We start from the raw sequence: 23,528 nt of genomic DNA on the forward strand, positions 1-23,528 counted from the left end.
TCCTTGAGGAATCTAGGCCAGATCTGATTCTACTCAACCTGGAAACTACAGAGCCAGCCATGTTTGTTCAGATCACCCTTGCCTTTCAACATAGGAATATAAATGCATGGTCACATGGGAGTATCAACTGATCTTCTTTTAAAGAACCATGACAATAAAACCAGACCAATAGTCTAATTTACATGTTCTGAATACATGGTAAATAGGGGAAGAAAGGGGAACATTTAAATAGTTTTGATTCATGATCTACAAAAGTTTGAGTGCTTCAACTATGAGTTTAAGGCATCTGAACCAATACCACAGTAACCTTGCCAAAAACTGTACTGCAGCTGTCTTCTGTTTACTGCTGTTGTTTTGAGGCAGGGGATCACACAGTCCAGGTTGGCCTTGAACTTCTTATATGGCCAAAGCTGGCTTCCAATTCAAGTTCTTCCTGCCTCTGCCCCTGTGCACTAGAATTATGGGTACTCATTACTTCCGTGTTCCATAACAACAATTGCTTAGTCATATACTAATCTCCATACTAAAGAAAGCTCAGAATTTGCAATGTAGTCTAGTTTGTCTGGTATGCCTGCTTCCTCTACAGCTGCAAATTCTACTATAACTCACGACCTACAGGAGTAGCATCCCACCTGCACATATCTCATGCCACACCTATCTTCTGTTCAGTTATGCATTTGAAACTTGGCTCTTTTAGGGGAAAAAAAGGATTGGGTTCTTTATTCAAGTCTTTGATACAGTAGGATCATTCAAATTTATGCTGAATGTTATACTAACCGTTCATCTCTGAGTTCAAGGCCAGCCTGGTCTACAGAGTAAGTACCAGGAGAGCACAGATACACAGAGAAACCCTGTCTCTAAAAACAAAACAAAGTAATATACATTAGACTTTAAGATGTAGCCGGCAGTGGTGCACACCTTTAGTCTCAGCACTTGGGAAGCAGAGGTGGAGGACCTCTTTCAGTTCAAGGCCAGCCTGGTTTATAGAGCTAGTTCAGGGACAGCAAGGGCTACACAGAGAAACATAAAATAAAATAAAATAAAATAAAATATTCATTCTTTAACAACTGTCAAGTAATACCAATACTTAATATAACTTTCCCAATACAGTTGCAATCACCAACTAGTAACATGCTCCTTCATGCTCTGCGTTATTCACGAGCAGCTCACGTTTAATTTCTTCAACTTTGTTTTCCTATGTTATTTATATTCATAATCTTTTGTGAGAAAAAAATAAATTTAATGGAGCTATAAAAATAAAACTCAGTTGAATTGTAGATTAAGTTATAGTTCTTATCAATCTTATATGTTTCTCCATTTGGATTCTAGATATATAAGCATTTACTTTAGTTTCTGTCTAAACTAAAACTAGTTTTAGTTCCTCACCTAAAACTAAAAGGTTCTCTTTGGTTGGTTCTATTCTAGATATTTTCCTCTAGATATCTATTGTATACAATATGACTCCTATATAATGTTATGAAAATGAGCACCTTTTCCTAAATATCACTGTGGTTTCCTTTTTTCTATCAATATTGTACTGAACAAATGTATCTAAAAAAAGAATGTTAAAACTATAATTCACTTTTTACTCTATAATTTGTTATAATTTTCAGACAGTGACATTGTTCAGGAAAAATAAATATTTGTATGTAGAGAAAAAAGCTTTATTAAAACCTCGGTGAATATGCCTCTGTAAGGCTAGCTCCACTTTGAAACAGAGTGGGAAGCAAAGGCTGGCGACATGTCCCTTCCAGACCGTGAGCAGATGTGAGCAGCCACCTCTGTCACGGGAGCACTCTCACCTGGATCAGGTCCTCTAGCTCCTCTCCTTCTTCTCTTCAGTTCAAACTGTACTGCTTCTGATTTTTTTTTAAACTTGAACTTTCCTTTCTCTTTTCTGAAGAGACTCATATCTTTTTTCCCCCCATCAATTGAAGAAAGGCTTTTATTAGGGGTGAGGAAACACACACATATAGCAAACACACAGAGAGAGGAAAAAAACCTCCAAGAAGCAGAGGGGAGACTAGGGGAGTCAGGGCCCTTTAATACCATTTTTAAAGTTATTTTGAACTAGGCCAGTAAAAACTGGCCACTTAAATGACAATGGGTAGTATTCATAACACCAGGCACTGAATTTTATTTTTCTGAGATACTTGTCACAACAACTTGGCAGGTGGTTATTTTCTCTTTAAGATGACAAAATAAAGGTTCAAGGAAATTGAGTAATTGGCCCAAACACACAGATAGGAAAGAACCCCAACAGGAAATGTCCCAATCAGGGATTTAACCTACAATTGGTCAACTCCAATGCTCATGATCAATTCACCCCCTCATTTAAACAAATACCCTTGTCTGCCTAACCTGAGAGTTGAGAGCTAATCTGTCTGAGCCTCGCTAGCTTCCAAGAGGCACTTAAGCTGCCTGGCCACAATGCAGTGTTCCCTTGTCCTTTCATCTCTCTGACTCTCTGACCTGTCAACTTTTCGAAAGCTATAGTGATCTTTAGTAAACTGAAATTTTCCTGAAGTGACAAGTAGCCCCTGAGTTTAGTTACTCACATCAGATAGGACCCAGAATACAAGTTTATCAGGTAAGATCACTGACTAGTAAATCTAGCTTTCTCTTAACAAGCAGTAATAATGACGAAAGTATCATCTTCTAATAAATACTAAATACTCAATGAGCATTTTCAACTAAACTAAAGAATCCTAAGCAATATTTAATATTCTCTATCTACAGAGCTGTCTATTCCATGGGGTGTCTGTCTTGCCTACAGAGCTATGGTATTTAAATGTCCCTCTTAACTAATTTTCCTATATAGTCACAACCAAAACTCAATGGAGGCTTTTATACCACTTTTTCTGGTAACATTCAAACTAGTCTTTAAAAGAGCTGATTAAATTGTCATAGATTCTCTAAGTTAAGGGGACAAAAGCAAAGTTAACATGGGCAGAGGGGTATCGTCTCTTCTTGTTTCTCTAAAACAAAGGGCAAAAATACTGTCAAGAATTTTAAGTGAGTTCTAGCCAGCTCTCCTAGCTTTGAATAAGAATTATAGCCGGGCGGTGGTGGCGCACGCCTTTAATCCCAGCACTCGGGAGGCAAAGGCAGGCAGATCTCTGTGAGTTCGAGACCAGCCTGGTCTACAAGAGCTAGTTCCAGGACAGGCTCCAAAGTCACAGAGAAACCCTGTCTCGAAAAAAAAACAAAAGAATTATAGTCAAGGGGCTGGAGAGATGGCCCAGCAGTTAAAAGTACTTGCTGCTCTAGCAGAGGCCTAAGGTTCAGTTCCAGAGCCCACATTGGGTGGCTCACACCCACCAATGACTCTTCTGGCTTCTGCAGGCACTTGCATGTATAAAATGCACATATATACACTCAGGCACACACACACATACATGCAATTTTTATTTTGTTTTTGTTTTTCAAGACAGGGTTTCTCTGTGTAACCCTGGCTGTCTGGGATCTCGTTTGGTAGACTAGGCTGGCCTTGAACTCACATAGATCTGGCTGCCTCTGCCTCCTGAGTACTACAGCATGCATCACCATCACCCAGCCAGATGTCGCTATTTTTAAAAAAGAATTATAATCAAAATAAGCACAGCATTTCAGCTTACCATGGCTGAGCAAGAATAAAGCTTAAAGTACCATCTGACTGAAAACATCAGTAGGGGAGAGGAAAGGAAGGACACTTATCTGCTTGTGGCCTGATGGCTACCCCAAAGGCATTTAATCCTAACCCTCTTTTGAGCCTTGGGCCTTGCAGAGGCATGTAGGTCCTGTGCTTCCCAACTCCATGAGCAGCCTTAGGCTCCTTGCTCAGAACTAATGTGTTAAAAGTAAAATCCTATGAACCTCAAAAGGGCAAAAATTTCACTTTTCAGTTGAAATCTTATTCCATTTGTCCAACTTTAATCTTAAAAATAATCACCTACAGTGTGTTGATTAAAAATGTTTCCCCTCATTAAAGAAGGTTATCCATGCTCTCTGTTATCAAGAGCTTAAATTTTCTAAGGACTGCTTTCTAAATGTTCATATTTAGCTTTTTATCACTTGGAAATTCTTATGACAGTTAAGAAAAAACAAAACAACAAAATCCTACTACCCTATTCTCCCACTGCTTTCCAATTATTAGTTATCAATTTTTACCTTGCTTTCAGAGATATTAAAAGCAAAAGCATTACCCAAAGGAAAGATTTTAAAACAAAAAACAAGGGTTCTAGAAAAAAAATGAAGTCAATCATGTTAATTAATAACTATCAACAGATAAATCTATATAATAAAATATTGGCATGAACATCAAGCAATCCATCACATAAATAAAGCCAAATGAAAGAGAAGTTATACCTGCATTTTCATAATTATATTATTTGACAGATCAAAACATGAAGACAAACAAGACTTTTTGATAAAGTCTTAAATGCATACTACTTACATGACACCTTGGAGAACTTTCTGGGGATCAGGGTCAAATAGCCTGTCAACATAGTGGCGACTGCTAGCTGTTACTTCCTAGAAAGTGGAGGAAAAATAATGACATCTGAAGCCATGCAAATCACAAATCATGAGCAAATCACCCACAACACCAAATCGCTGAACAGTCTACCTTAAGGAAGTGAATAGGGCTCTTCCCAGAACACATTTTATTTGCTCCCTAAAAATGCTAATGTTAGCAGGGAATTTTTTTCTCTTAGTTATCAAAATAACTAGAAATTACAGTATTCAGCTCAAGATGCCAGTGGTCAATCACTTTTTAAGAGCACCCAATTTAAAGAAGAAAAAAAAAAACAATAACAAAGTCCATGACATGAAACACTCTTAAGCTTGGTACTGAAACTGGTAAAGAAGTTTGAGAAATCAACAAGGATAACTTGGTTCATTTAAAAGTTAGAGCTAGCCGGGCGGTGGTGGCGCACGCCTTTAATCCCAGCACTCGGGAGGCAGAGGCAGGAGGATCTCTGAGTTCGAGGCCAGCCTGGTCTACAAGAGCTAGTTCCAGGACAGGCTCTAGAAACTACAGGGAAACCCTGTCTCGAAAAAACCAAAAAATAAATAAATAAATAAATAAATAAATAAATAAATAAATAAATAAATAAAAGTTAGAGCTAAAGGAGGATACTATCTTTTGTAATTAGTCTGTTAAATCTCTCTGAGAAAAACCTATAGGTTAGGGGAGAAAGAGGACACTTGGCTCCACTAGAAACTAACCCGAGTCCCACCAGCTCTGTCAGCAGAAAGCACGCGCTCCACTGACAGCTAGCTGGACGCTGCATATGTCTGAGAGTGACAGTGAGGGCCCGTTCTTCTGTCTAGTGCCCACTACAGGAGAACAGCTCCTGGTCAGAGCTCCAAGGAAATCCCTCAGACAGATGCAGGAAACATCACTGCTACCAAGCTGACCAAGATGACAAACACAAGGCTGAGAAGATGGCTCAGCGGTTAAGAGCACTTTCACTTGTTGGGGTTCACTTCCCAGCACCCACATTGTGGCTCATAACCAGCTATAACTCCAGTTCTAAGAGATCAGACACCCTCTTCTGACCTCTGTGGGTACCAGGCATGTATGTGATGCACAGACATACACGCAGGAAAAACATCCGTACACATGAAACAGAAATAGATGGACAGACAGATAAAAGAATTCTAAGCTACGCAAATCTGTAAAACAAACATACAAGTTATGCCACACCATTTAAGTTAGAGAGTCTCTAACTGAACCTGGAGACTACCAATTTCAGGGCCTCCTGATCCACTTCCCCAGTGCTAGAATTAAAGCGTATGCCACCATGCCCACTACTTAGGTGCAGGGACCTGAACTTAGGCCCTCATTCTTGAAGTGAATACTTTGCCAACTAAGCCACTTCCCCATCCCCACCCATTTTCTGGCTTTCCAAGAGTGAGCTCTTCTGGATTTCTCCAACTCTGAGACTCTACTACCCAGAGGCTGACATATAGTTTTACAGTTCACCCCTTTACTCCACAGCTGTGCGTCTTCTGTTGCTTCTCAGTATGTTTAAAACCAACTGAAGGAAAAGCTATGGTACACAGGTGATGTATCTTAACTCAAATGAGTTCCTCACACTCTTTAAAAAGTGTAAATATTTGGTTGTCCCAGTACCTCTTGGGGAAAGACACTATTTATCCACTGACTGTCTTGGTGTCCTGATCAAAAATCCTAATTACAGGGGCTGAGGGAAGCCCACAAGTTGATTTATTTCTGTTCTTCGTTTTCACTAATCTACAGTCTTGTGCCAGTACCAGTGTTATTACCACAGCTTTCTAGTAAGTTTTTAAATGATAAAGTTTTGAGTGTGCCCTTTCCCCTGGCCAACTGTGTAATTCTTTTCCAAAATTGTTGGTCTATTCAAAATTCCCTCCTGTAAGAGCAACTCTTTCCTGTTCTGTGCCTGGTTCATTCAACACACCAAGCACAGTAGTGAGGAACACATTAAAGATGAAGAACTAATGCCCACGGTTTACAGTTTTGTGTTTCCTACTAGAAATATGAAAACAGACGCTTATGTAACACACTGGAAGGACTGTCTTGGCAAATGAGTGCTGTGCAACAGAGTGAACATATGGGAAGACATCAATGTCAGGACCACAGTCACAGGACCTGGAAAGTCAATACAGACAAGTAGCCTGTCAAGCTGCTGAGCAAGAACAGAGAGGCTAGAGAAGACTGCAGCCTATAAATGACAAAGGATAACTGAGATATGGCTCACCACTGAGCTTTCCACATTGCCTTCTGCTGAAAGTTCTGCTGCATGCCAAAGAAGACACCAAGGACACTGAATGAAGAGCCTTCTAACAAGCTTCCAATAGTAAGTAGTCAACCATGTACACAAAAAGATAATCCCCTAAACCAACATGACAGAAAGCAAACACAAAGGACATGAGTATCATATTCATGCCCTTGCCTGCACGGAGCAATTCTTGCGTTTCACTGCTTTTCTCGGTAGATGGGTCCCCTCCCCCGTAGATCTTGCTGCTTTAGGGAGCAGTCCGGGAATGAAGAGCGAAGAATGAAGATAACGAGGACAAGTACTAAGTAATGATAAGAGGGTGGTATTTGAGTACAGGCATAAAGAAGGGCAGGTCCTTACAGACAAAGAGAGAAACAAACACAAGGCTCTGAACGACTGTGTTTGCCACTATAGCTGGAGCAGAATGAGCAAAGGAGAAAGCAGTGGGATGTTGGGCAAGAACTGCTGTGTCAGCATGGCGGCCACCAGCCTCCCCCTGGCTGTTTTTATCATATGAAATATGGACAGAAACAGAATTTTATCAATTTTAAAACTAATTAAAAGTTTTAAAAAGTTTAAAACCATTATTAGGAAACTTTCCAGAATATTTGGAGCTCCCTGTAGGTATATGAGTCTACCTTTTCAGTTGTCAATTTTGGGAAACTGAAATAAAAACCAAGTATTTCTAATAATTTTTTCTGCACTATATAAAGTGCACACTACTTCCAAGACTTGCTATCACAAATAAAAATTTTGGCTTCAGATATGCTAGGATTGAGAATCCCTATAAATCAGCCCAAGTGAGGAACTCAGAGACAATCAATATTGTTTTTAAGCAGCTCAATTTTGGCACATATCTAACACACACACAAAAACACACAAATAGATATTGGGCCACTGATGTATCATTTAAATCAGAATGACTTGCTTGCAGGTAAAAAAGAAATTAATAATCAGCACAGAACACAAACAAATTGAGTGTACTGGAGACAGCCTGGGCTATCAATCACCCACGGACTTCTTTAGTAGCAATAAAGGAGAAGCATTTCCTCGATATCCCAGAAAACTGGTCAGAGATTTTAACAGGCAAACCAGAACAGGCTCTAAGTGCACCTCTTGAGCCACCCACGAACAAAGAGGAATTCAAGTCATTCTCTTTTAAAAATCCATTACTGGTCTACAAGAGCTAGTTCCAGGACAGGCTCTAAAGCTGCAGAGAAACCCTGTCTCGAAAAAACAACAACAAAAAAAATCCATTAAAAATAAATAAATAAAACTATTCAGGAAAAGTCTGAAATGACAGTTTGCTAAAACCCAGACTTGCTATGAATAAAGGCAATTTATAAATGAAGAGAAGTATCCAACTTGAGTTTCGAGTTAAATAAGCTAAACTATTAGTTTACCAGAGAATGAGATGTTTATAGCTAGTAAGATAAAGTTATCCTGGTTGACTACTGCTTTGCTCTGTGTTGTTTTACTCTTCTCACGGGGCACACACTGTATGAGTAACGACTCTCACTGTGACACTTTCCTACTTGATCTAGACCCCATCTCTACTATCTTCTCTTACACAAGCTTCTTTTCCTTTGCTCGCTTGTAACGGTTCCCCTTTTATTTTCATGTTTTTTTTTCTGCTTTATGAAGTTGCTTATCTCACTTGACAGAATGATCTCCAGTTACACCCATCTTCCTGTAAATAACAGGTTTTGTTCTTTATGGCTGAATAAAAAAAATAGGTGTGTGTGTGTGTGTGTGTGTGTATTCTACACTGTCTTTACCCATGCTGTCAGTGTGTCCCTAGTCTGAGCGCTGCAACAAAACCTGAGTATGCCTATATCTCTACAAAAAGACAACTTTGACTCCCTGGAATACACACTCGGGAGCGGTATAGTTGAATCATATAGTGATTCTACTTTTAGTTCTTTGAGGACCCTCCATACTCATTTCCACAGAAGGTGGAATAACTTACAGAGTATAAGGGTTCCTGTTTCCCACACATAAATATTTGTATTTTCTTGGTGACAGTCATTCTACTTTCTCCCACACTTATCAACATTTATGGTTTCTTTTAATGATAGTTACTCTGATTGGCCTAAAATGGGGCCTTAATGTCATTTTGATTTGCCTCTCCCTGATGGTGAATATTTCTTTCATGTATTTACTGGTCATTTGTACTTTTTCTTTAAGGAGTATCTGCTCAATATACTTGCCCATTCTTTAGTTTATTCTCCTGCTGTTTAGGTTTTTTATTTCTACACTTATTATGTTAATATAATATTATTTATGCCATGGAATAGAAAAAACAGATTTATTTGAATCCTAGCTTTACCACTATGTAAGTGTGTGAAAAATTAAATTTTGTGGTAGAGCTCAACAAAATCAATTAAAAAAACAAGGAATAATAATAAAAAGATTAGATAATCTGGCAGACAAAAAAATTAAATTTTGTGACTGTATCTATTATAAAATGGCTGCACAGAGCTGAGAGTATAGCTTAAATGAGATAATATGCAAAATCCCCTATACACGGTGAATGCATACTATTGATTTCTAAAGAATTCTATTTTCTTATGTGTGTTATGAAAAGAAAATGAACAACTGGCTAAGTCTACTAATGCCCTGTAGTTGCTCATACTCATGATTAAGGTCAAACTTTTCAGACAAGGACACCTGTCCTCAAGTAACAGCAGGTGAATCTCAGAACCTACATAATTGGCAAAAAAATAAACACATTTTTAGTATGTTACAGTTTAAAACACATTTTCTTACTGAACTTCTAATTCATATGGTCTTCAGGAATGTAGGATTTTTTTAAAAAGAAATTCTACTGTGATGTAGGTGTGTCTTCTATCTATCTGATGATTTCATTGGTTAATTAATAAAGAAACTGCTTGGCCTGATAGGTCAGAACATAGGTGGGTGGAGTAGACAGAACAGGATGCTGGGAGTGAGGCAGATGCCTCGGGCAATTGCCCTGCCTCTCCTCTCTGGGACAGTTGCCATGAAGCCAGCCACCAGGTCAGACATGCTGAATCTTTCCCGGTAAGACACCACTTTGTGGTGTTACACAGATTATTATAAATGGGTTAATCAAGATATGAGAATTAGACATAAGAGGCTGGAACTAATGGGCCAGGCAGTGTTTAAATGGATACAGTTTGTGTGCTGTTATTTCGGGGCGTAAGCTAGCCGGTGGCTGGGAGCCGGGCGGTGGAATGCGGCCTGCAGCTCTCACTACAGAATAGTAGAATTGTTAAAGATTTATTTATATTTATTTTATGAGCATTGGTGTTTTGCCTGCACTGAGAGTGTCAGAGCCCTCGGAACTGGAGTTACATACAGCTCTGATCCACCGTGTAGGTGCTGGGAATTGAACCCAGGTCCTTTGGAAGAGCAGCTAGTGCTCTTAATCACTCCAGTCCCTTCCCCCTCACTGTGGAATTCTGATCCCAGTAAAAAGGAAAGTTTAAACCAATGACAACTAAGCAAAATTTAATAGCAATTAATAAAAAAATTTGATAAAAACTTCAAATTGTTCACAATGTTTATCATATCAGAGGAAGACAAGTTTATAGAAAGACACAAGAGATACAAACTAAAACCCATGATATCTGAACTCTGAAGAGAATTCCATTTTAAACCTACTGCAGTTTGATATCCATTCCTATCACTAATTTTTCAGGCATTGTGCTAGAAGCTGGGAAGAGAGATATGACAGGCTTTCCTACCCACAATGCAGTCCCAGCACAAGTGACTTGTAACAAGTGGCACTGTCAATGTAAAAGTCAACAGAAGCTGGGTGTGGTGGCCAAACCTGTAAGCCCAGAACTCAGGAGGATTTCTGTGATCTCAAGGCCAAGGTGGATTACACAGTAAGTTCCAGGCCAATCAATATTGAGACTGTTTGAAAACCAAAACCAAAACGAAACAACTCTCAAAAAAACAAAAAAACAAAAAAACACGATTTTAAAAAGGGGAGAGAGTTGAAAGATAATATTTAGGGCAATTAATCTAAAAGACTAATATTAACTTATCAGATGAAGAGGGGGAAAATAACACACAAGGTGTGTTTAGGAAAGAAAATACAATTTAGTATTAAAATGACATAATGTTCCCATATAAATGGGAACACAAAACAATTTTTGAAGTTACAACAAAGATTTAAATGGTTGTTCAGGCAATCAGGTAGATGGAGTAGAAAAAAGATAACAGCACCTACCTATGTCTTCAAAATTACATACACTTCTATTTTCATGTCCCTCTATTTTAACCACACTGTTACAAGCTGGAAGCAATGGGAATTAGAGCCAAAAAGCTATATACACCATTTGGAAAGCCTAGTAGTTCCAAAGTAAAACTACTCCTTAGGCTGTATTTTATAAATCTGTAAAACCACATCTGACATCTAATGGACAAGGACTAAGGATGGTACATGCCACAGATGGCAGGCTCACCACCTACATCCCACCTCCCGGCATCCACACTATCCATTTACCAAGATAAAACAAAAGTCTTAATTATCTGAACTTAGAATCAAATTCCATCCTACATATAAACCTAAAGTATATTTTGTTTTATCTTAATGTACAATCACTGCAGCACCTTTATAAAGGTCATACTTTGTCTTACTAGGACCTTTTACCAAAAGTTCAGACATTACAGAGGCTACATAAAAATCACTAAGGATTCCTTTAACAGTCTATAGTGTGCCTGTCACATACATAAGTAGTTAATATGCACATTTGGAAACATTTAATTATTTTTGGTATAAATACACCTGCATATTTACAATTTTACATGGCATCCTAAATCAGTTTTCTTTTTCATTTACTAGAGCGAGGCTATTATGCCAACTTTCAAGTTATACACAAGTACAGCTAACACTTTCATTTACAAACAAAAGGTATCAGTATGTAAACATCTATCACTACAAGAAAGTGAGTTTGGTAAGGCTGGGAACAACTAATTGCCACAGCTTGTAATGCCCCACCCAGTCAAAAAGGGAACCCCAGAAACGCATTTCCATCCCCCAGACAGTGTAAAATGAAAATCTGAGTTTCCAGTGTCTCCAAAAACATCAAACAGCCTTCTGTCACTACATCAATATTCTGAAATATCAAAGAAATTCTATTCAGACCAGTCCAATATTCTCAGTTATTCATTTTAAAGCCTGGATACTTATTGTGCTTATTTGTCCCTGGAGAAACCAGGAATTCCATACTCAATAATACTGAAAACCAATACTGAGAGTGGCGTTTTACTAAACTATGCCTCTTTTCAAATCATACACTTCTCTCCTGGTTTGGGTTGTGATGTAGGATTCCCCTTTGTATGATGTGAATACCATTGGTTAATAAAGAAACTGACTTGGCCTGAGGAGAGAACAGAGTTGGTGCGGAGGGAGGGGGGCTTAAACTGAATGCAAGGAGAAAGGCGGAGTCAGGGAGAAGCCATGGAGATGCTGCTGGAGACTAAGGCACTGAAACTTTGTTGGTAGGCCACGACCTCATGGTGATGCACAGATTAAAAGAGATGAAATAAATTAAGATGTAAAAGGTGGCCAATAAGAAACTAGAGCTAATGAGCCAAGCAGTAATTTAAATAATATAGTTTCTGTGTGATTATTTCTGGGCTGAGCTGCTGGGCAGCCAGAATCAAACAAGCGGGCTCTTACAACAGAGTTGTGTTCTTTTAAGAACATAAAAGACTTAAAAACCTTAATACTACCTCACCCCTCACTATCATTTGAAGAGTTATGGGAAAATAAGTATCTCTTTGCCCAAGAGTTAATTTCAGACAAAAAAAATTATCAGACCAGCAGACAAAACTAAATGCTAAATAAGTCTTTCCTAATTTTGAGAGAATAACTTAGCATCTTCTGAAATAATACCAAAAAAGGACATTATTAATAAAGATAGACATTTCATGTGTAGATCGCTATCCTGCCCTTACTATATATTTCAAACTTCTAACTCGCTTCCAAAAGAAGGAAAAAAAAAATGCTGCCCCACCCGACACTACTTAAGCCCAAGGCTTTGTGTTCTGTTTTATGTTTGTCTTGTTTTATGCTTTTCTGGTCCATTAGGACCCAACCAGACTCATGATATTCTTTTCAGACATTTCCCATAATACATTTGCAGCTATTTTTATCCTTAGACTTTTTTCTTACAAGATTATTCTTCATTATTTCTAAAGTTTCACAACATCCTTCCCTTCCAGATTAATCAAAACTCCACTTTCCTATAACCTTAAGTAATGGACAGTTTCTAAAATGACACTTGACAGTTGAGCTGGGCCCCATCTGTAATGCACCACATACTCTAGGAATTGAGACTACTAAAATATGATATACTTTAATTCAAAACATCACCATAGAAATACAAAATACATAACTTTGATCTTTTTTGTTGGACCCCTGATCTCTCAATAAATACAGAAAACCAGGCTTTATACATCAACAGAATTTATGAAAAGTATCTTAATAAGTGTTCATAAAATGTGGACATAAACTCCTAAACTATAAATCCAAGAACACAATTTTGGGCTTTTTTATTTATTTATGGAGGGGCACATACATACACCATGGTACACATGGCCATGGTGCATGTGTGAGGTCAAAAGGCAACTTGCAGGAGTCATTCCCAGGGATTAAACTCCACACTGTCAGGCTTCATAGCAGGGGCCTCTTCCCTGAACCAGCTCATTGCCCCAATTTCGTACTTTAAAACGTAGGAATTTGGAGAGCTGAGCTGGACATGCAGCATACCACAGTGGGAAAGTTAGTATATCCAGTTCTCAGTTTTTCCCCAATAAAAGTTGACAAGAATGAACTAAAGACTGTCTGCTTCTTTCCAGGTAAAATATTCTCTATTACTCATACACAACAGAACTTCTCATAATAGAAAAGCCAGTGCACAGTTAGAATAAAGGTCATATGAGGAGCATCTTTTATTTCTTTTTCTGTAGTGAGTTTCTAATTTAATAATACATTTTTACGGCCCTGATATATTCTATTAGCAACTGCTTTGGTGCTCACAAGAACCAAAAATAAAAATAAAAAAAATGTAGCATCTGTACTTCTAAACCAAATACTATGATGTCTATCCTTTTAAGCCCAAGTCTCAAAAAGTCATATTGGTCTATTTGATCTTGAATGTTCCTTCACCTTTTTTGAAAAAATTATGCACTTACTCTTCAGTGCAGGTGTTAGGAGATGCCCCTAGACAGAGTGAATAAGCTACAGAGACCTGTGGTGCAAAACAGCATAACGTGGCAATTCAAAGAATTAAGACTGTCTCTGACAGCACCAGAGGCTAAAAGGACTGTGAGTATCACAAAGACATAGATACTTTCTGGTTTGGCTAAGTTATTCACATGCCACCAATAAGACAGCCAATGCAATCGTCTAAGATATAGCAAATGCCTATATCTCAAACCTGACATTAAAAAGAGAGCTATCCTGAGTAAATTGGGAGCGTGGGGATCATGGGAGAGGGTAGAAAGTGGGGGAGGAAGGTGGAGGGGAAGAAAGGTGAGCAGAGAAAAATATACAGCTCAATAAAAGCAAAAAGAAAAAGAAAAAAAGAAGCGCAGGGGCCAGGCGGTGGTGGTGCATGCCTTTAATCCCAGTACTAGGGAGGCAGAAGTAGGCGGATCTCTGTGAGTTAAAGGCCAGTCTGGTCTACAATAGCTAGTTCCAGTACATTTACCAAAGCTACAGAAAAACCTTGTCTTGTCTTAAGAAAACCAAAGAAGAAGAAGAAGAAGAAGAAGAAGAAGAGGAGGAGGAGGAGGAGGAGGAGGAGGAGGAAGAAGAGGAGGAGAAAGAGGAGGAGGAGGAAGAAGAGGAAGAAGACGAGGAAGAAGAGGAAGAAGAAGGAGGAGGAGAAGGAGAGGGAGAGGGAGAGGGAGAAGAGGAAGAGGAAGAGGAGGAGGAAGAGGAAAAGGAAGAGGAAGAAGGAGAAGAGGAAGAGGAAGAAGAGGAAGAAGAGGAAGAAGAGGAGGAAGAGGAGGAAGAGGAAGAGGAGGAGGAAGAGGAAGAGGAGGAGGAAGAAGAAAAAGAAGAAATAATTCAGGTTAATAGTCACCTATAACAATCAAACTTGTACGTATTACATATGTTTTCAAGATCAAACAGAAATAGATATATTTTAGATAGGTGGTCTTCAAACACTTCAAAGGCCTACAGAATGACAAATAAAATGTTTTGCTAACATAGGGCTTTTAATAAAAATGAGACACATCTGCTCAAGGTAGTACCAATTTACTTCAGAGATGATGGGCATTGAAAAAAGTGAGCTACTTAGACACAAATAGATGTTGCCTTGTACCATCATACAATAGTTTAAGTTATTCAAGATTGCAATAGTGTAGTGACTTCAAGATCTTGGGTATAGTCTTTCTCGGTGCACCTCAAAAGTACTGCTGTGCACAGGCTGCCTCCCCTTCTCAGAAGCAGAATTGGCCTTGCCATGGAGCTATCCATGGTGCTTATTTACACTCAGCCCTCACGTCCAACAGTAGGCAAGAGCTTTTCCATTATATTTTCTCCCTGGATCTACCTGTCTGTCATCTACATTGCAGCCTGTAACGATTATGTCAATACCATGAGACACGTCTAATGTGTTTTTCCATTTTGCCTGTGCTGAAACCCTCAATTATCGTACTTTCTTCTAGAGTGACTCTCCAGTTAACCTAGCTTTGCATTCCAAAGTCCATTATGCCATCTCCTACACAAAACCCTTACAGTGGCCAGAGTTCACTTTGGGGGAAAGAGTTCACTGACAAAATCTGGACAAAAAAAGTTAAAATTCCTCAGATTCATGTCCCAAGCATGAAACCTTAATTGAGTTTTAAACACTGTTAATTTTACTCTTATCATCCCAAACTAATTAAAAAGGCTTTTGAATAGCACATTTTGGTGTCTGACACTGGGACAAGTAAAGGAGTTAACTCAGGACCAACATGCAGGCTTCAGAGAAACCTCGAACCCCTAGAAACCATGTGATTTTTTAGGCATATGCATGATCTTCTGTGAAGAGGGTGGGTAATACTAATCCTTAAGAAGCTAAAACCCACCACCATTCTTCAGGGATCACAGCACCGATACTCAGTGAATGAGAAGGGAACAGACATTATGTTTTGCCAAATAATAATGTTTACCCACAAATCAACCTGGTAGATAGTATTTACTTTAAAACAACCATTAAACCAAAAATCAAAATGTAGCCGGGCAGTGGTTAAAGCACAAGCCTTTAATCCCAGCATTCGGGAGGCAGAGGCAGGTGGATCTCAATGACTTCATGAGCCAGCCTGCTCTAGAACAGGCCAGGACAGCCAGGACTGTTACACAAGAGAAACCCTGACTTGAAAAACCAGAAAGGGGAAAAAAATCAAAATGTAGAGGATGAACTTCAGTGACAGAGTGCATGCACACAACCCTGGACTGGGGGTTGGAGAGTAGAGAGCCAAAATCCAAGAATCAATCCAAAGGCTAGTTTCCCAGATACAACTGAAGACTGTATTAAGAAGTTTCTGAGTCTTCATAGGTTATAAGATTTACTGAGCAACAAGTGTCTGAATTCAGGTGGCCACAAAATGCCCTGAAACATGAAATAAGCAGCCCTCATAAGCCACCCATTGCCACTAAAGAGTAAGACGCTCATATCAACAATCTCCTTTAGAACCCCTGCTGGCAAACCCTGCACAAACCCTACAAACCCTGGGGTATTTTATCACTAACTCTGCAAACATGATGAACAGATTTCATCTTTTGTATTTATTACTCAAACCAAAGGAAGGCAAAGTTATGCTTAGAGGTTAGCTGGGTTTAACGTCACAGAGTTTTTTATTACTGCCAACTGCCCACACAAGAGAGCAAATCAATAGACAGCAATAGGTAAGACCAAACAGAAAACAACTGTCGAGAACTGAACAGACAAAAACAGAGCGGTATCTATAGACTCTGAAAACTCTATATAATGAAAGAAAGCTGCTCATCTAAAAAGGACACAGGACACACTGACCTCTGGGAAAGACTGTAAAGGAACCGATTAAAACCAACAATTTCCTGAGCTGTCTATACCAGATATGCAAATTCAAAGGCATTTTATTACCATGCCTCCCTCAAACAATTATAAAGTGACCAAACCAAATAAAATCATCTTTTTTGGGAGAGAGAGAGAGAGAGAGAGAGAAAGAGAGAAAGAATTTCTTTGTGTAGCTTTGGCTGTCTTGGAACTAGCTATGTAGACCAGGCTGGTCTCAAACTCAGAGATCCGCTTGCCTCTTCGTACTGGGATTAAAGATGTGCACCACCACCTGCAGCAATCACCTTCTCAACAAGGTCTTTGCAAATTTTCATTTTGTTAAGTTTAACTTATCAAGTGTTTCAACAGGTCTAAAATTCTTCACCGAATACAAAATTGGAATTTTTGTATTCCATGGAATATTTTTCTGTTTTATTCTATTTTTGATTGTGAGTCTAGTTTTTAACTACTGAGCCCTCTCCAGCCCTCCTGCTTTATTCTAAAGCATTGGTTTTCATTGGCTGGTTTTGTTTTGTTTCTTTAATTTTTTACAATAAACCTCTGATCTTCTTTGAGTTACTTTTTGTGTAAGGCATGAGGTTAAGACCAAAGTTCTTTAGGGAGACAAGCACCAGCCCCAAGGTTTATTTTTCACTTACAGCTAAAGGAAGAAAAGACCACATAAAGTACTTGAAAATACCCACCTAATAAACATATAAATTCAATAACCAAAAAGCAAGCAGTCCAATTAGAGAACATTTTTTTTTTTTTTTTTTGGTTTTTCAAGACAGGGTTTCTCTGCAGCTTTTTTAGAGCCTGTCCTGGACCTAGCACTTGTAGACCAGGCTGGCCTCGAACTCACAGAGATCCGCCTGCCTCTGCCTCCCGAGTGCTGGGATTAAAGGCGTGCGCCACCACCGCCCGGCTAGAGAACATTTTTTAAAAAGACACAAACATTTCCCTATACTCCAAGAAAAGATTTCAACATTGTTATTTATTAAGGAAATAAACACAAATTAAGAACATAGTACAGTATCAGTACACAGCTATTAGAGAAGCTAAAATGCAAGCTAACAATAATGATGATAAGGACTGAGAAACTGAACCTCTCATACATTACTGACAGAAATATAAAATGGTAATCTGAAAAGTTCATCAGTTTCCTGACAAACTAAACACACATGTAGCATATGTAAAATGATACTTTTAGTAACTATGCTTCTAGGTATTTCTTTCAATCATATCCACATAAAGAACCTGTCAGAGACTGTCCACAATAGGTCATAATAGCCAAAATCTAGAAACAAAAATTTTCAATAGATGACTGATTATAAATAAATGCTTGGACATCCACTCACAGGATACTATTTGGCAAGAGGAAACGAACTACAGATACATGCAATAATCTGGATGACTCTCAAAGGCATAATGCTGAGTGACAAAAGTCAGTCCCAATAGGCCACAAATGTATGTTTCTGCTCACGTAACAATGCAGAAAGCTTACAAAATTATTAACGGAAAAGAGATAATTAGTTGCCACCGGAAATTAAGGATGGGAGTGTGACTTTAAAGATGTAGATGAAGGAAATCTTCATGGTGATGGATACTACAGTATCTTAACAGCAGTAGTAATAAAATGCTACAAAAATATCTACATACCTAATACCAATTTCCTGGTTCTGTAATATGTAAAATATAACCAATGATAACCAGAGTTAGAGTTACACACGACCTCTCTGCAACTTCCAGTGAGCCTATACTTATTTCAAAAATAAAAATAAATACAAAAAATACAAAACAATTTATGGCTGAGAGGTGGTGGCCCACACCTTTAATCCCAGCACTCAGGAGACAGAGGCAGGCTGAGATGACCTCTGAGTTCAAAGACACCCTCATCTCTAGAGTGAGCTCCAGGACAGCCAGGACTACACAAAGAAACCCTGTCTCAAAAGAAAAAGAAAAAAAGGAAGGAAGGGAGGAAGGGAGGGAGAGAGGGAGGGAGGGAAGAAAACAAAAACAAACAATTTAAAACATGGGAAATAGGTTGAAGGGCCAAGGTTAAACAGAAATGACATGGTGCAGTACAAAGAGAACTGAATCTATCTACCTCCTTCAACAAGCATTTATTAAGTACCTGTACTTATAAAAAAAAATGTCCTAACAATAGGATTAAGAAAAAAAAGTCAAGCACTTACCTTTGAACTAATTTACTCTTTAAAAAATTACTGCAGAATAATAATTAAGGGGATCTACTGACTGTTTTGCTCTTCTGTCATCTTTTCCTAGTTAGTTCTAACTCATTCTTGAACTCTCAGCTCAGTGTCTCTAGAAAAACTTTCCATGATTCTGTGTTATTATTGGACTAAAATATCCAAATACACAGACAGGTACGTGTAGCTCACCACTGCTTTCCCTAACTTAATGCCATACTTAGCAAATGCCAGAAGATCAAAACACATTACATGAAACAATCTGTACAGTACTTTTGGAGGCTGAAGCAAAACAATGCTATTGTTTTAAGGTGTTTTTTTATGTGTGTTTTACTTGCATGTGTGTCTATGCACCATGTGCATGCCTGGTGTCCACAGGTCAGAAGAGGGTGTCAGACCCCTTGGAATTGGAGCTGAGTTGTCATGTGGGTCTGGGATTCAAACCTGCATCCTCTGCAAGGACAACAAGTGCTCTTAATGGCTGAGCCATGTCTTCACCCCCAACAAAAAGACCTTGAATTCAAGGCCAGTCTAATTTTTACAATAAAACTGTCTCTCAAAATAAGTAAGAAAAGAACAAACAACAACAAAAATATATACACAAAGCTTCAATTACATACAATGAGTGCACAATTACTGGAATTTGGAAGAATTAATGATCAACTTCAACCTAAGAAATCCACTTATATGGAATGGATGGTTCCTATGGAAGATAAACAATGTTGAAGTTTAGAATTATCTATGAATATCACCCCTTCAAAAGTCAGAGCCCTCTGAAGAATTCAAACTAAGGAGTGGTCTCCAAAGTATTCTTTATGAAATCCACGCAGAAATGGGCTTGAACTAGCCGGGCGGTGGTGGCGCACGCCTTTAATCCCAGCACTCGGGAGGCAGAGGCAGGCGGATCTCTGTGAGTTCGAGGCCAGCCTGGTCTACAAGAGCTAGGTCCAGGACAGGCTCTAAAAAAGCTGCAGAGAAACCCTGTCTCGAAAAACCAAAAAAAAAAAAAAAAGAAAAGAAAAAGAAAAAGAAAAGAAAAGAAATGGGCTTGAACTGAGGCAGAAAAATTACTAAAGCAAGATGCAGCAGGTGCATCTGTAATTCAGCTACCCAGGAGGCTGAGGCAGGAGGACAAATGGAGCCTACAAGTTCAAGACCAGCAATATTACAAAACAGTTCTCTCAGGAAATAACCAAAGGCTGGCAGAATAACACTACCAAGCCGGATAACCTGAAACTGATCCTGAGCCCACATGATGAGAGCACCACTCCCTCAAGTTGTCTCTGACTTCCATACACGCTCGGTGGCACGCATGTACCTCACCCTCCAAACACACACAGACACACAGTAAATAAATATAACAATTAAAGACACTGTGATAGTGAATACACAAAGCAATGTGTCCTGAATGAGGGCCCTCATTCAAGAAGATGTGAGCAACACCAATAACAAACAGACGAGGGGAAAAGAGACGAAGATGATTCAGTGAAGTTTAACAGAATAAGGAGTGAAAGAGTCTCAAACTGGGAAGTCATGACTAAGTCAGCTCAGAAAGAAGAACGTGCCTCGCTAGATGTTATGGATGACATCCACACACAGATTTGAGACTAGAAGTGGGCGGAAAGTCAAGATGATAACGTAGATGTGTGGATTGAGTAGCTAAGGTTGAGCATGCAACTGAGGTCTCTCAGGAAGAAAGTATAATGGACTATCGATGGAAATCACTTAAAACAATTTGATTTCCCATTAGTCAACTTAGTTAACACACTCCAGTCATCAGGACTATGAGCTCCTTCAGAGCATTTTAGAAACCCTTGCATTTGCTAAAGTACACAACACATGGCTTTGTACTTCACTGGCATATAGGGATTCACCCAAGTGTGGTGTGGTGTGGTATGTGTGTCTGTGTAGGTCAGAGGTCAACATCTGATATCTTCCTGCTTCTATTTTACTTTTTAAGCCAGGGTCTTTCACTAAACCTAAAGCTCCGTGTTCAGACTAGACCAGCTGGCCAGAGAGCCTCCAGGATCTGCCCCCAGGACGATGTCACAGACATGGACTGCACTGTGTGGCTTCTTATGTAAGTACTGGAGATGCTAACTCAAGTCCTCATGCTTGTGAAGCAAGGAATTTACCACTGAGCCAGTTCCTCAATCCCGATAGCTTCTAATGAATAATATGGAAACAGTGCTTTAGTTAGCTGTTTGAAAGGGAACACCTTTCCTTTAGCCTGTAAGATCAGTAAGTTCAGACATTTGAAAGCGTTTGTCCAAAGTTCTGCTTTCCTAAGGCCCTATGACCGAAGAACTGGAAAACTAGAGTTTAGGCTCCCAAATGAGACTAAATTTTGCTAAAGAAAATTCTAACTCAAAACGGAAAATATTCTTCAAGAAGTTTTTGAGTGAAATAAACAGAACATAATCATTTACTGGGAAAGTGAGACAAATGAAGCTTCGATTATATATACTATAGAAGATGGAAATGTACAAAAAATAAAGAAGTCACAGGTGGAGCTAGGGCTGTATTCTGGAAGAGCACTTTACCAAGTGTGCACAAAGGTTTGGGGTCAATCACTAGTGGGGAGGGGCAACCAAAAGGTTTTCAGCTGAACTAATGGATAACTGCAATTGAATGGCACAATCAAAGGGGAACTGAACCGTTACGAGACATCCTTTTTGCCTTTTAATACAGTGAGAGAAGTCATTGGTCTGCTCTCCACAAAACACCCCTGGACATCGTCAGTGTAATAACAGGTTAATGTGCGCAACAACTGGGTGAACAGTACTTCTCTAGTTGCAGTTTAAGTAAACAGGTCAGCATATCGTGTCCAGGGATAGAGCTGTTGACGGACTCCCAAAATTACATTCTGCATTGTATTGTAACCCGAGTATTTTATAGATAGCACGCTACTGCACGCCTCTAAACCTGAGTGGAGTGAAGTACTAGGCGCCTCTGACACGTGAGTGTGTTTGTAAGAGTTCAGAGAAGAGAAAAGGAACCGGCTGGAGTTGCAAGACTGTAGGTATCTTAACAAGTCATCTAGAATTCAACTATGATCTCAATAGGTTTCAACAAGTCTCGCAGACAATCACTCTTTGCCTGCATACTCCTTTATTTCTAACAACAACAAATGAATCTCTGGAGACCCAACAGCTAAAAGCTGTTGTAGAACCCTCCAAAGTTTGCCCCCAGCAACTTTCATTCTTGTTCACTCCATTGCTGCTCCTGTTCTTTTAAGGACAATAAGTGCAAGGTGAATGTCTTCTCCTTGGTTTGTTGTTGTTCTTTTTAACTTAAGAAGAAACGAAATAGTATGACTTTTTGGTATATCAAGATGTGGAAAGCTAGTCTTCGTTCTTTTTATCCCCCGCTTTTGATTCCTCCTTCTAAAATGTTTTGCCCTACCTAAAGAAAAAACGAACACCGGGCAATAGAAACATAGTTTCTCTAGTGTCAGAGCCGCGATCGCAGGAGCAGAACAGAGAAAAGGGAGTCTAAATAACCACACACTATAGCAAGAGTCGCAGCTGATCGGAAACCCCCATTGCCAAGAAGCAAGCGGCGCTGGCAGGTGCCTGGGTGTAGGGACGTGACAGAAGACGCCTAGCCTGGCAGCTCCGGGCAGTGGCAGCTGAACGGCTCGCACCTCTTCTAGCCACAACCCGGCAAAATGGAGTGGACACTCGGTCCCAGGCCTGCCCTGAACCTCCGCCGGCAGCGAAATGGGTCCAGAGAAGCAACCGAGCAGAGAGGGAGGCAGGGGAAATGCTCCGCCAAGCCCAAGCCGCGCCCATGGGCCGGCTGCCTAGAGCCCGACCTCCCCGCCTGCCGGACGTCGTCCTGGGAATCCGCACCGATGGGAGCTCGCGAGTGGGAGACGCCTCCGGCTCGGCCCGGGTCGCGTGTTCCCCACCTAAGGCCACCGCAGGGCGTGGTGCTCGGGAAGCTCATGGCACCGGGGTAATGCTGTGGGCAGGGCCCGGCTTGGCCGACGCCGAGCGGGTCACTCACCGAGAGGACACTCATGCGGATTGGGGTCTCCAACAGGCACGCCATCTTGAGCCTTCCCACCCGGCTGCTGCCGGCGCCGGCGCGAGGCCGGCACTTTCGACAGCCACCGATGAGGCCAGCAGACGGATCCTCTGTAGAAAGCCAGATAAGCTGCTCAGAACCGACCGAGCTCCGGGCGTCGTTCGAGCACTGAAGGACGGGACAGAAGGGAGGAGAATGGTTAACCGCGCCGGACCCTGGCTTACGAATCGTCCTCTCAGAAACAGCAGCTACTCTCTCTGGGGTCAGAGGTGGGCGCGGGCAGCGGCCTCCGCATGCGCAAAGGCCTGCCTGCCCCACCTTCCGCCGGCTGGGGGCGGAGCCTCACCCGGGCAACACAAGCTGTCGGCGCTCATAAATTTCAGTTTACAGATTCTCTTTCCTAAACGCTAGTAGGTGGAGTTACCTACGTAGTTTGAAGTTCACTTTCACATTCACTATCTCGCTCTACACCAAACTCCTAGTTTCGGTACTTAAGGCTGGAGAAACTGGTC

The 23,528-nt window shown here is 40.1% G+C and overlaps 1 protein-coding gene across 3 annotated transcripts in view; it reads right to left on the reverse strand.

The window, feature by feature from the left end:
- The window catches only part of Armc8 (armadillo repeat containing 8), a 95,038-nt gene extending 71,741 nt beyond the window's left edge, over positions 1-23,297 (reverse strand). For 2 of the 3 annotated variants that reach the window (XM_038321586.1, XM_038321585.1), the window contains exons 1-2: positions 22,996-23,296; positions 4,436-4,512 (exon numbers count right to left, since the gene is read on the reverse strand). In XM_038321586.1, the coding sequence (XP_038177514.1) occupies positions 4,436-4,512; positions 22,996-23,040 (122 nt within the window). In that variant the 5' untranslated portion in view covers positions 23,041-23,296. Of the gene's footprint in view, positions 1-4,435; positions 4,513-22,995 lie in introns of all 3 variants that reach the window. The other variant, XM_038321588.1, reaches the window with a different exon arrangement.
- Between the last annotated feature and the right edge of the window lie 231 nt (positions 23,298-23,528).

Source organism: Arvicola amphibius, chromosome 3 (assembly GCF_903992535.2).
Source record: "Arvicola amphibius chromosome 3, mArvAmp1.2, whole genome shotgun sequence".
Taxonomy (NCBI): Eukaryota; Metazoa; Chordata; class Mammalia; order Rodentia; family Cricetidae; genus Arvicola; species Arvicola amphibius.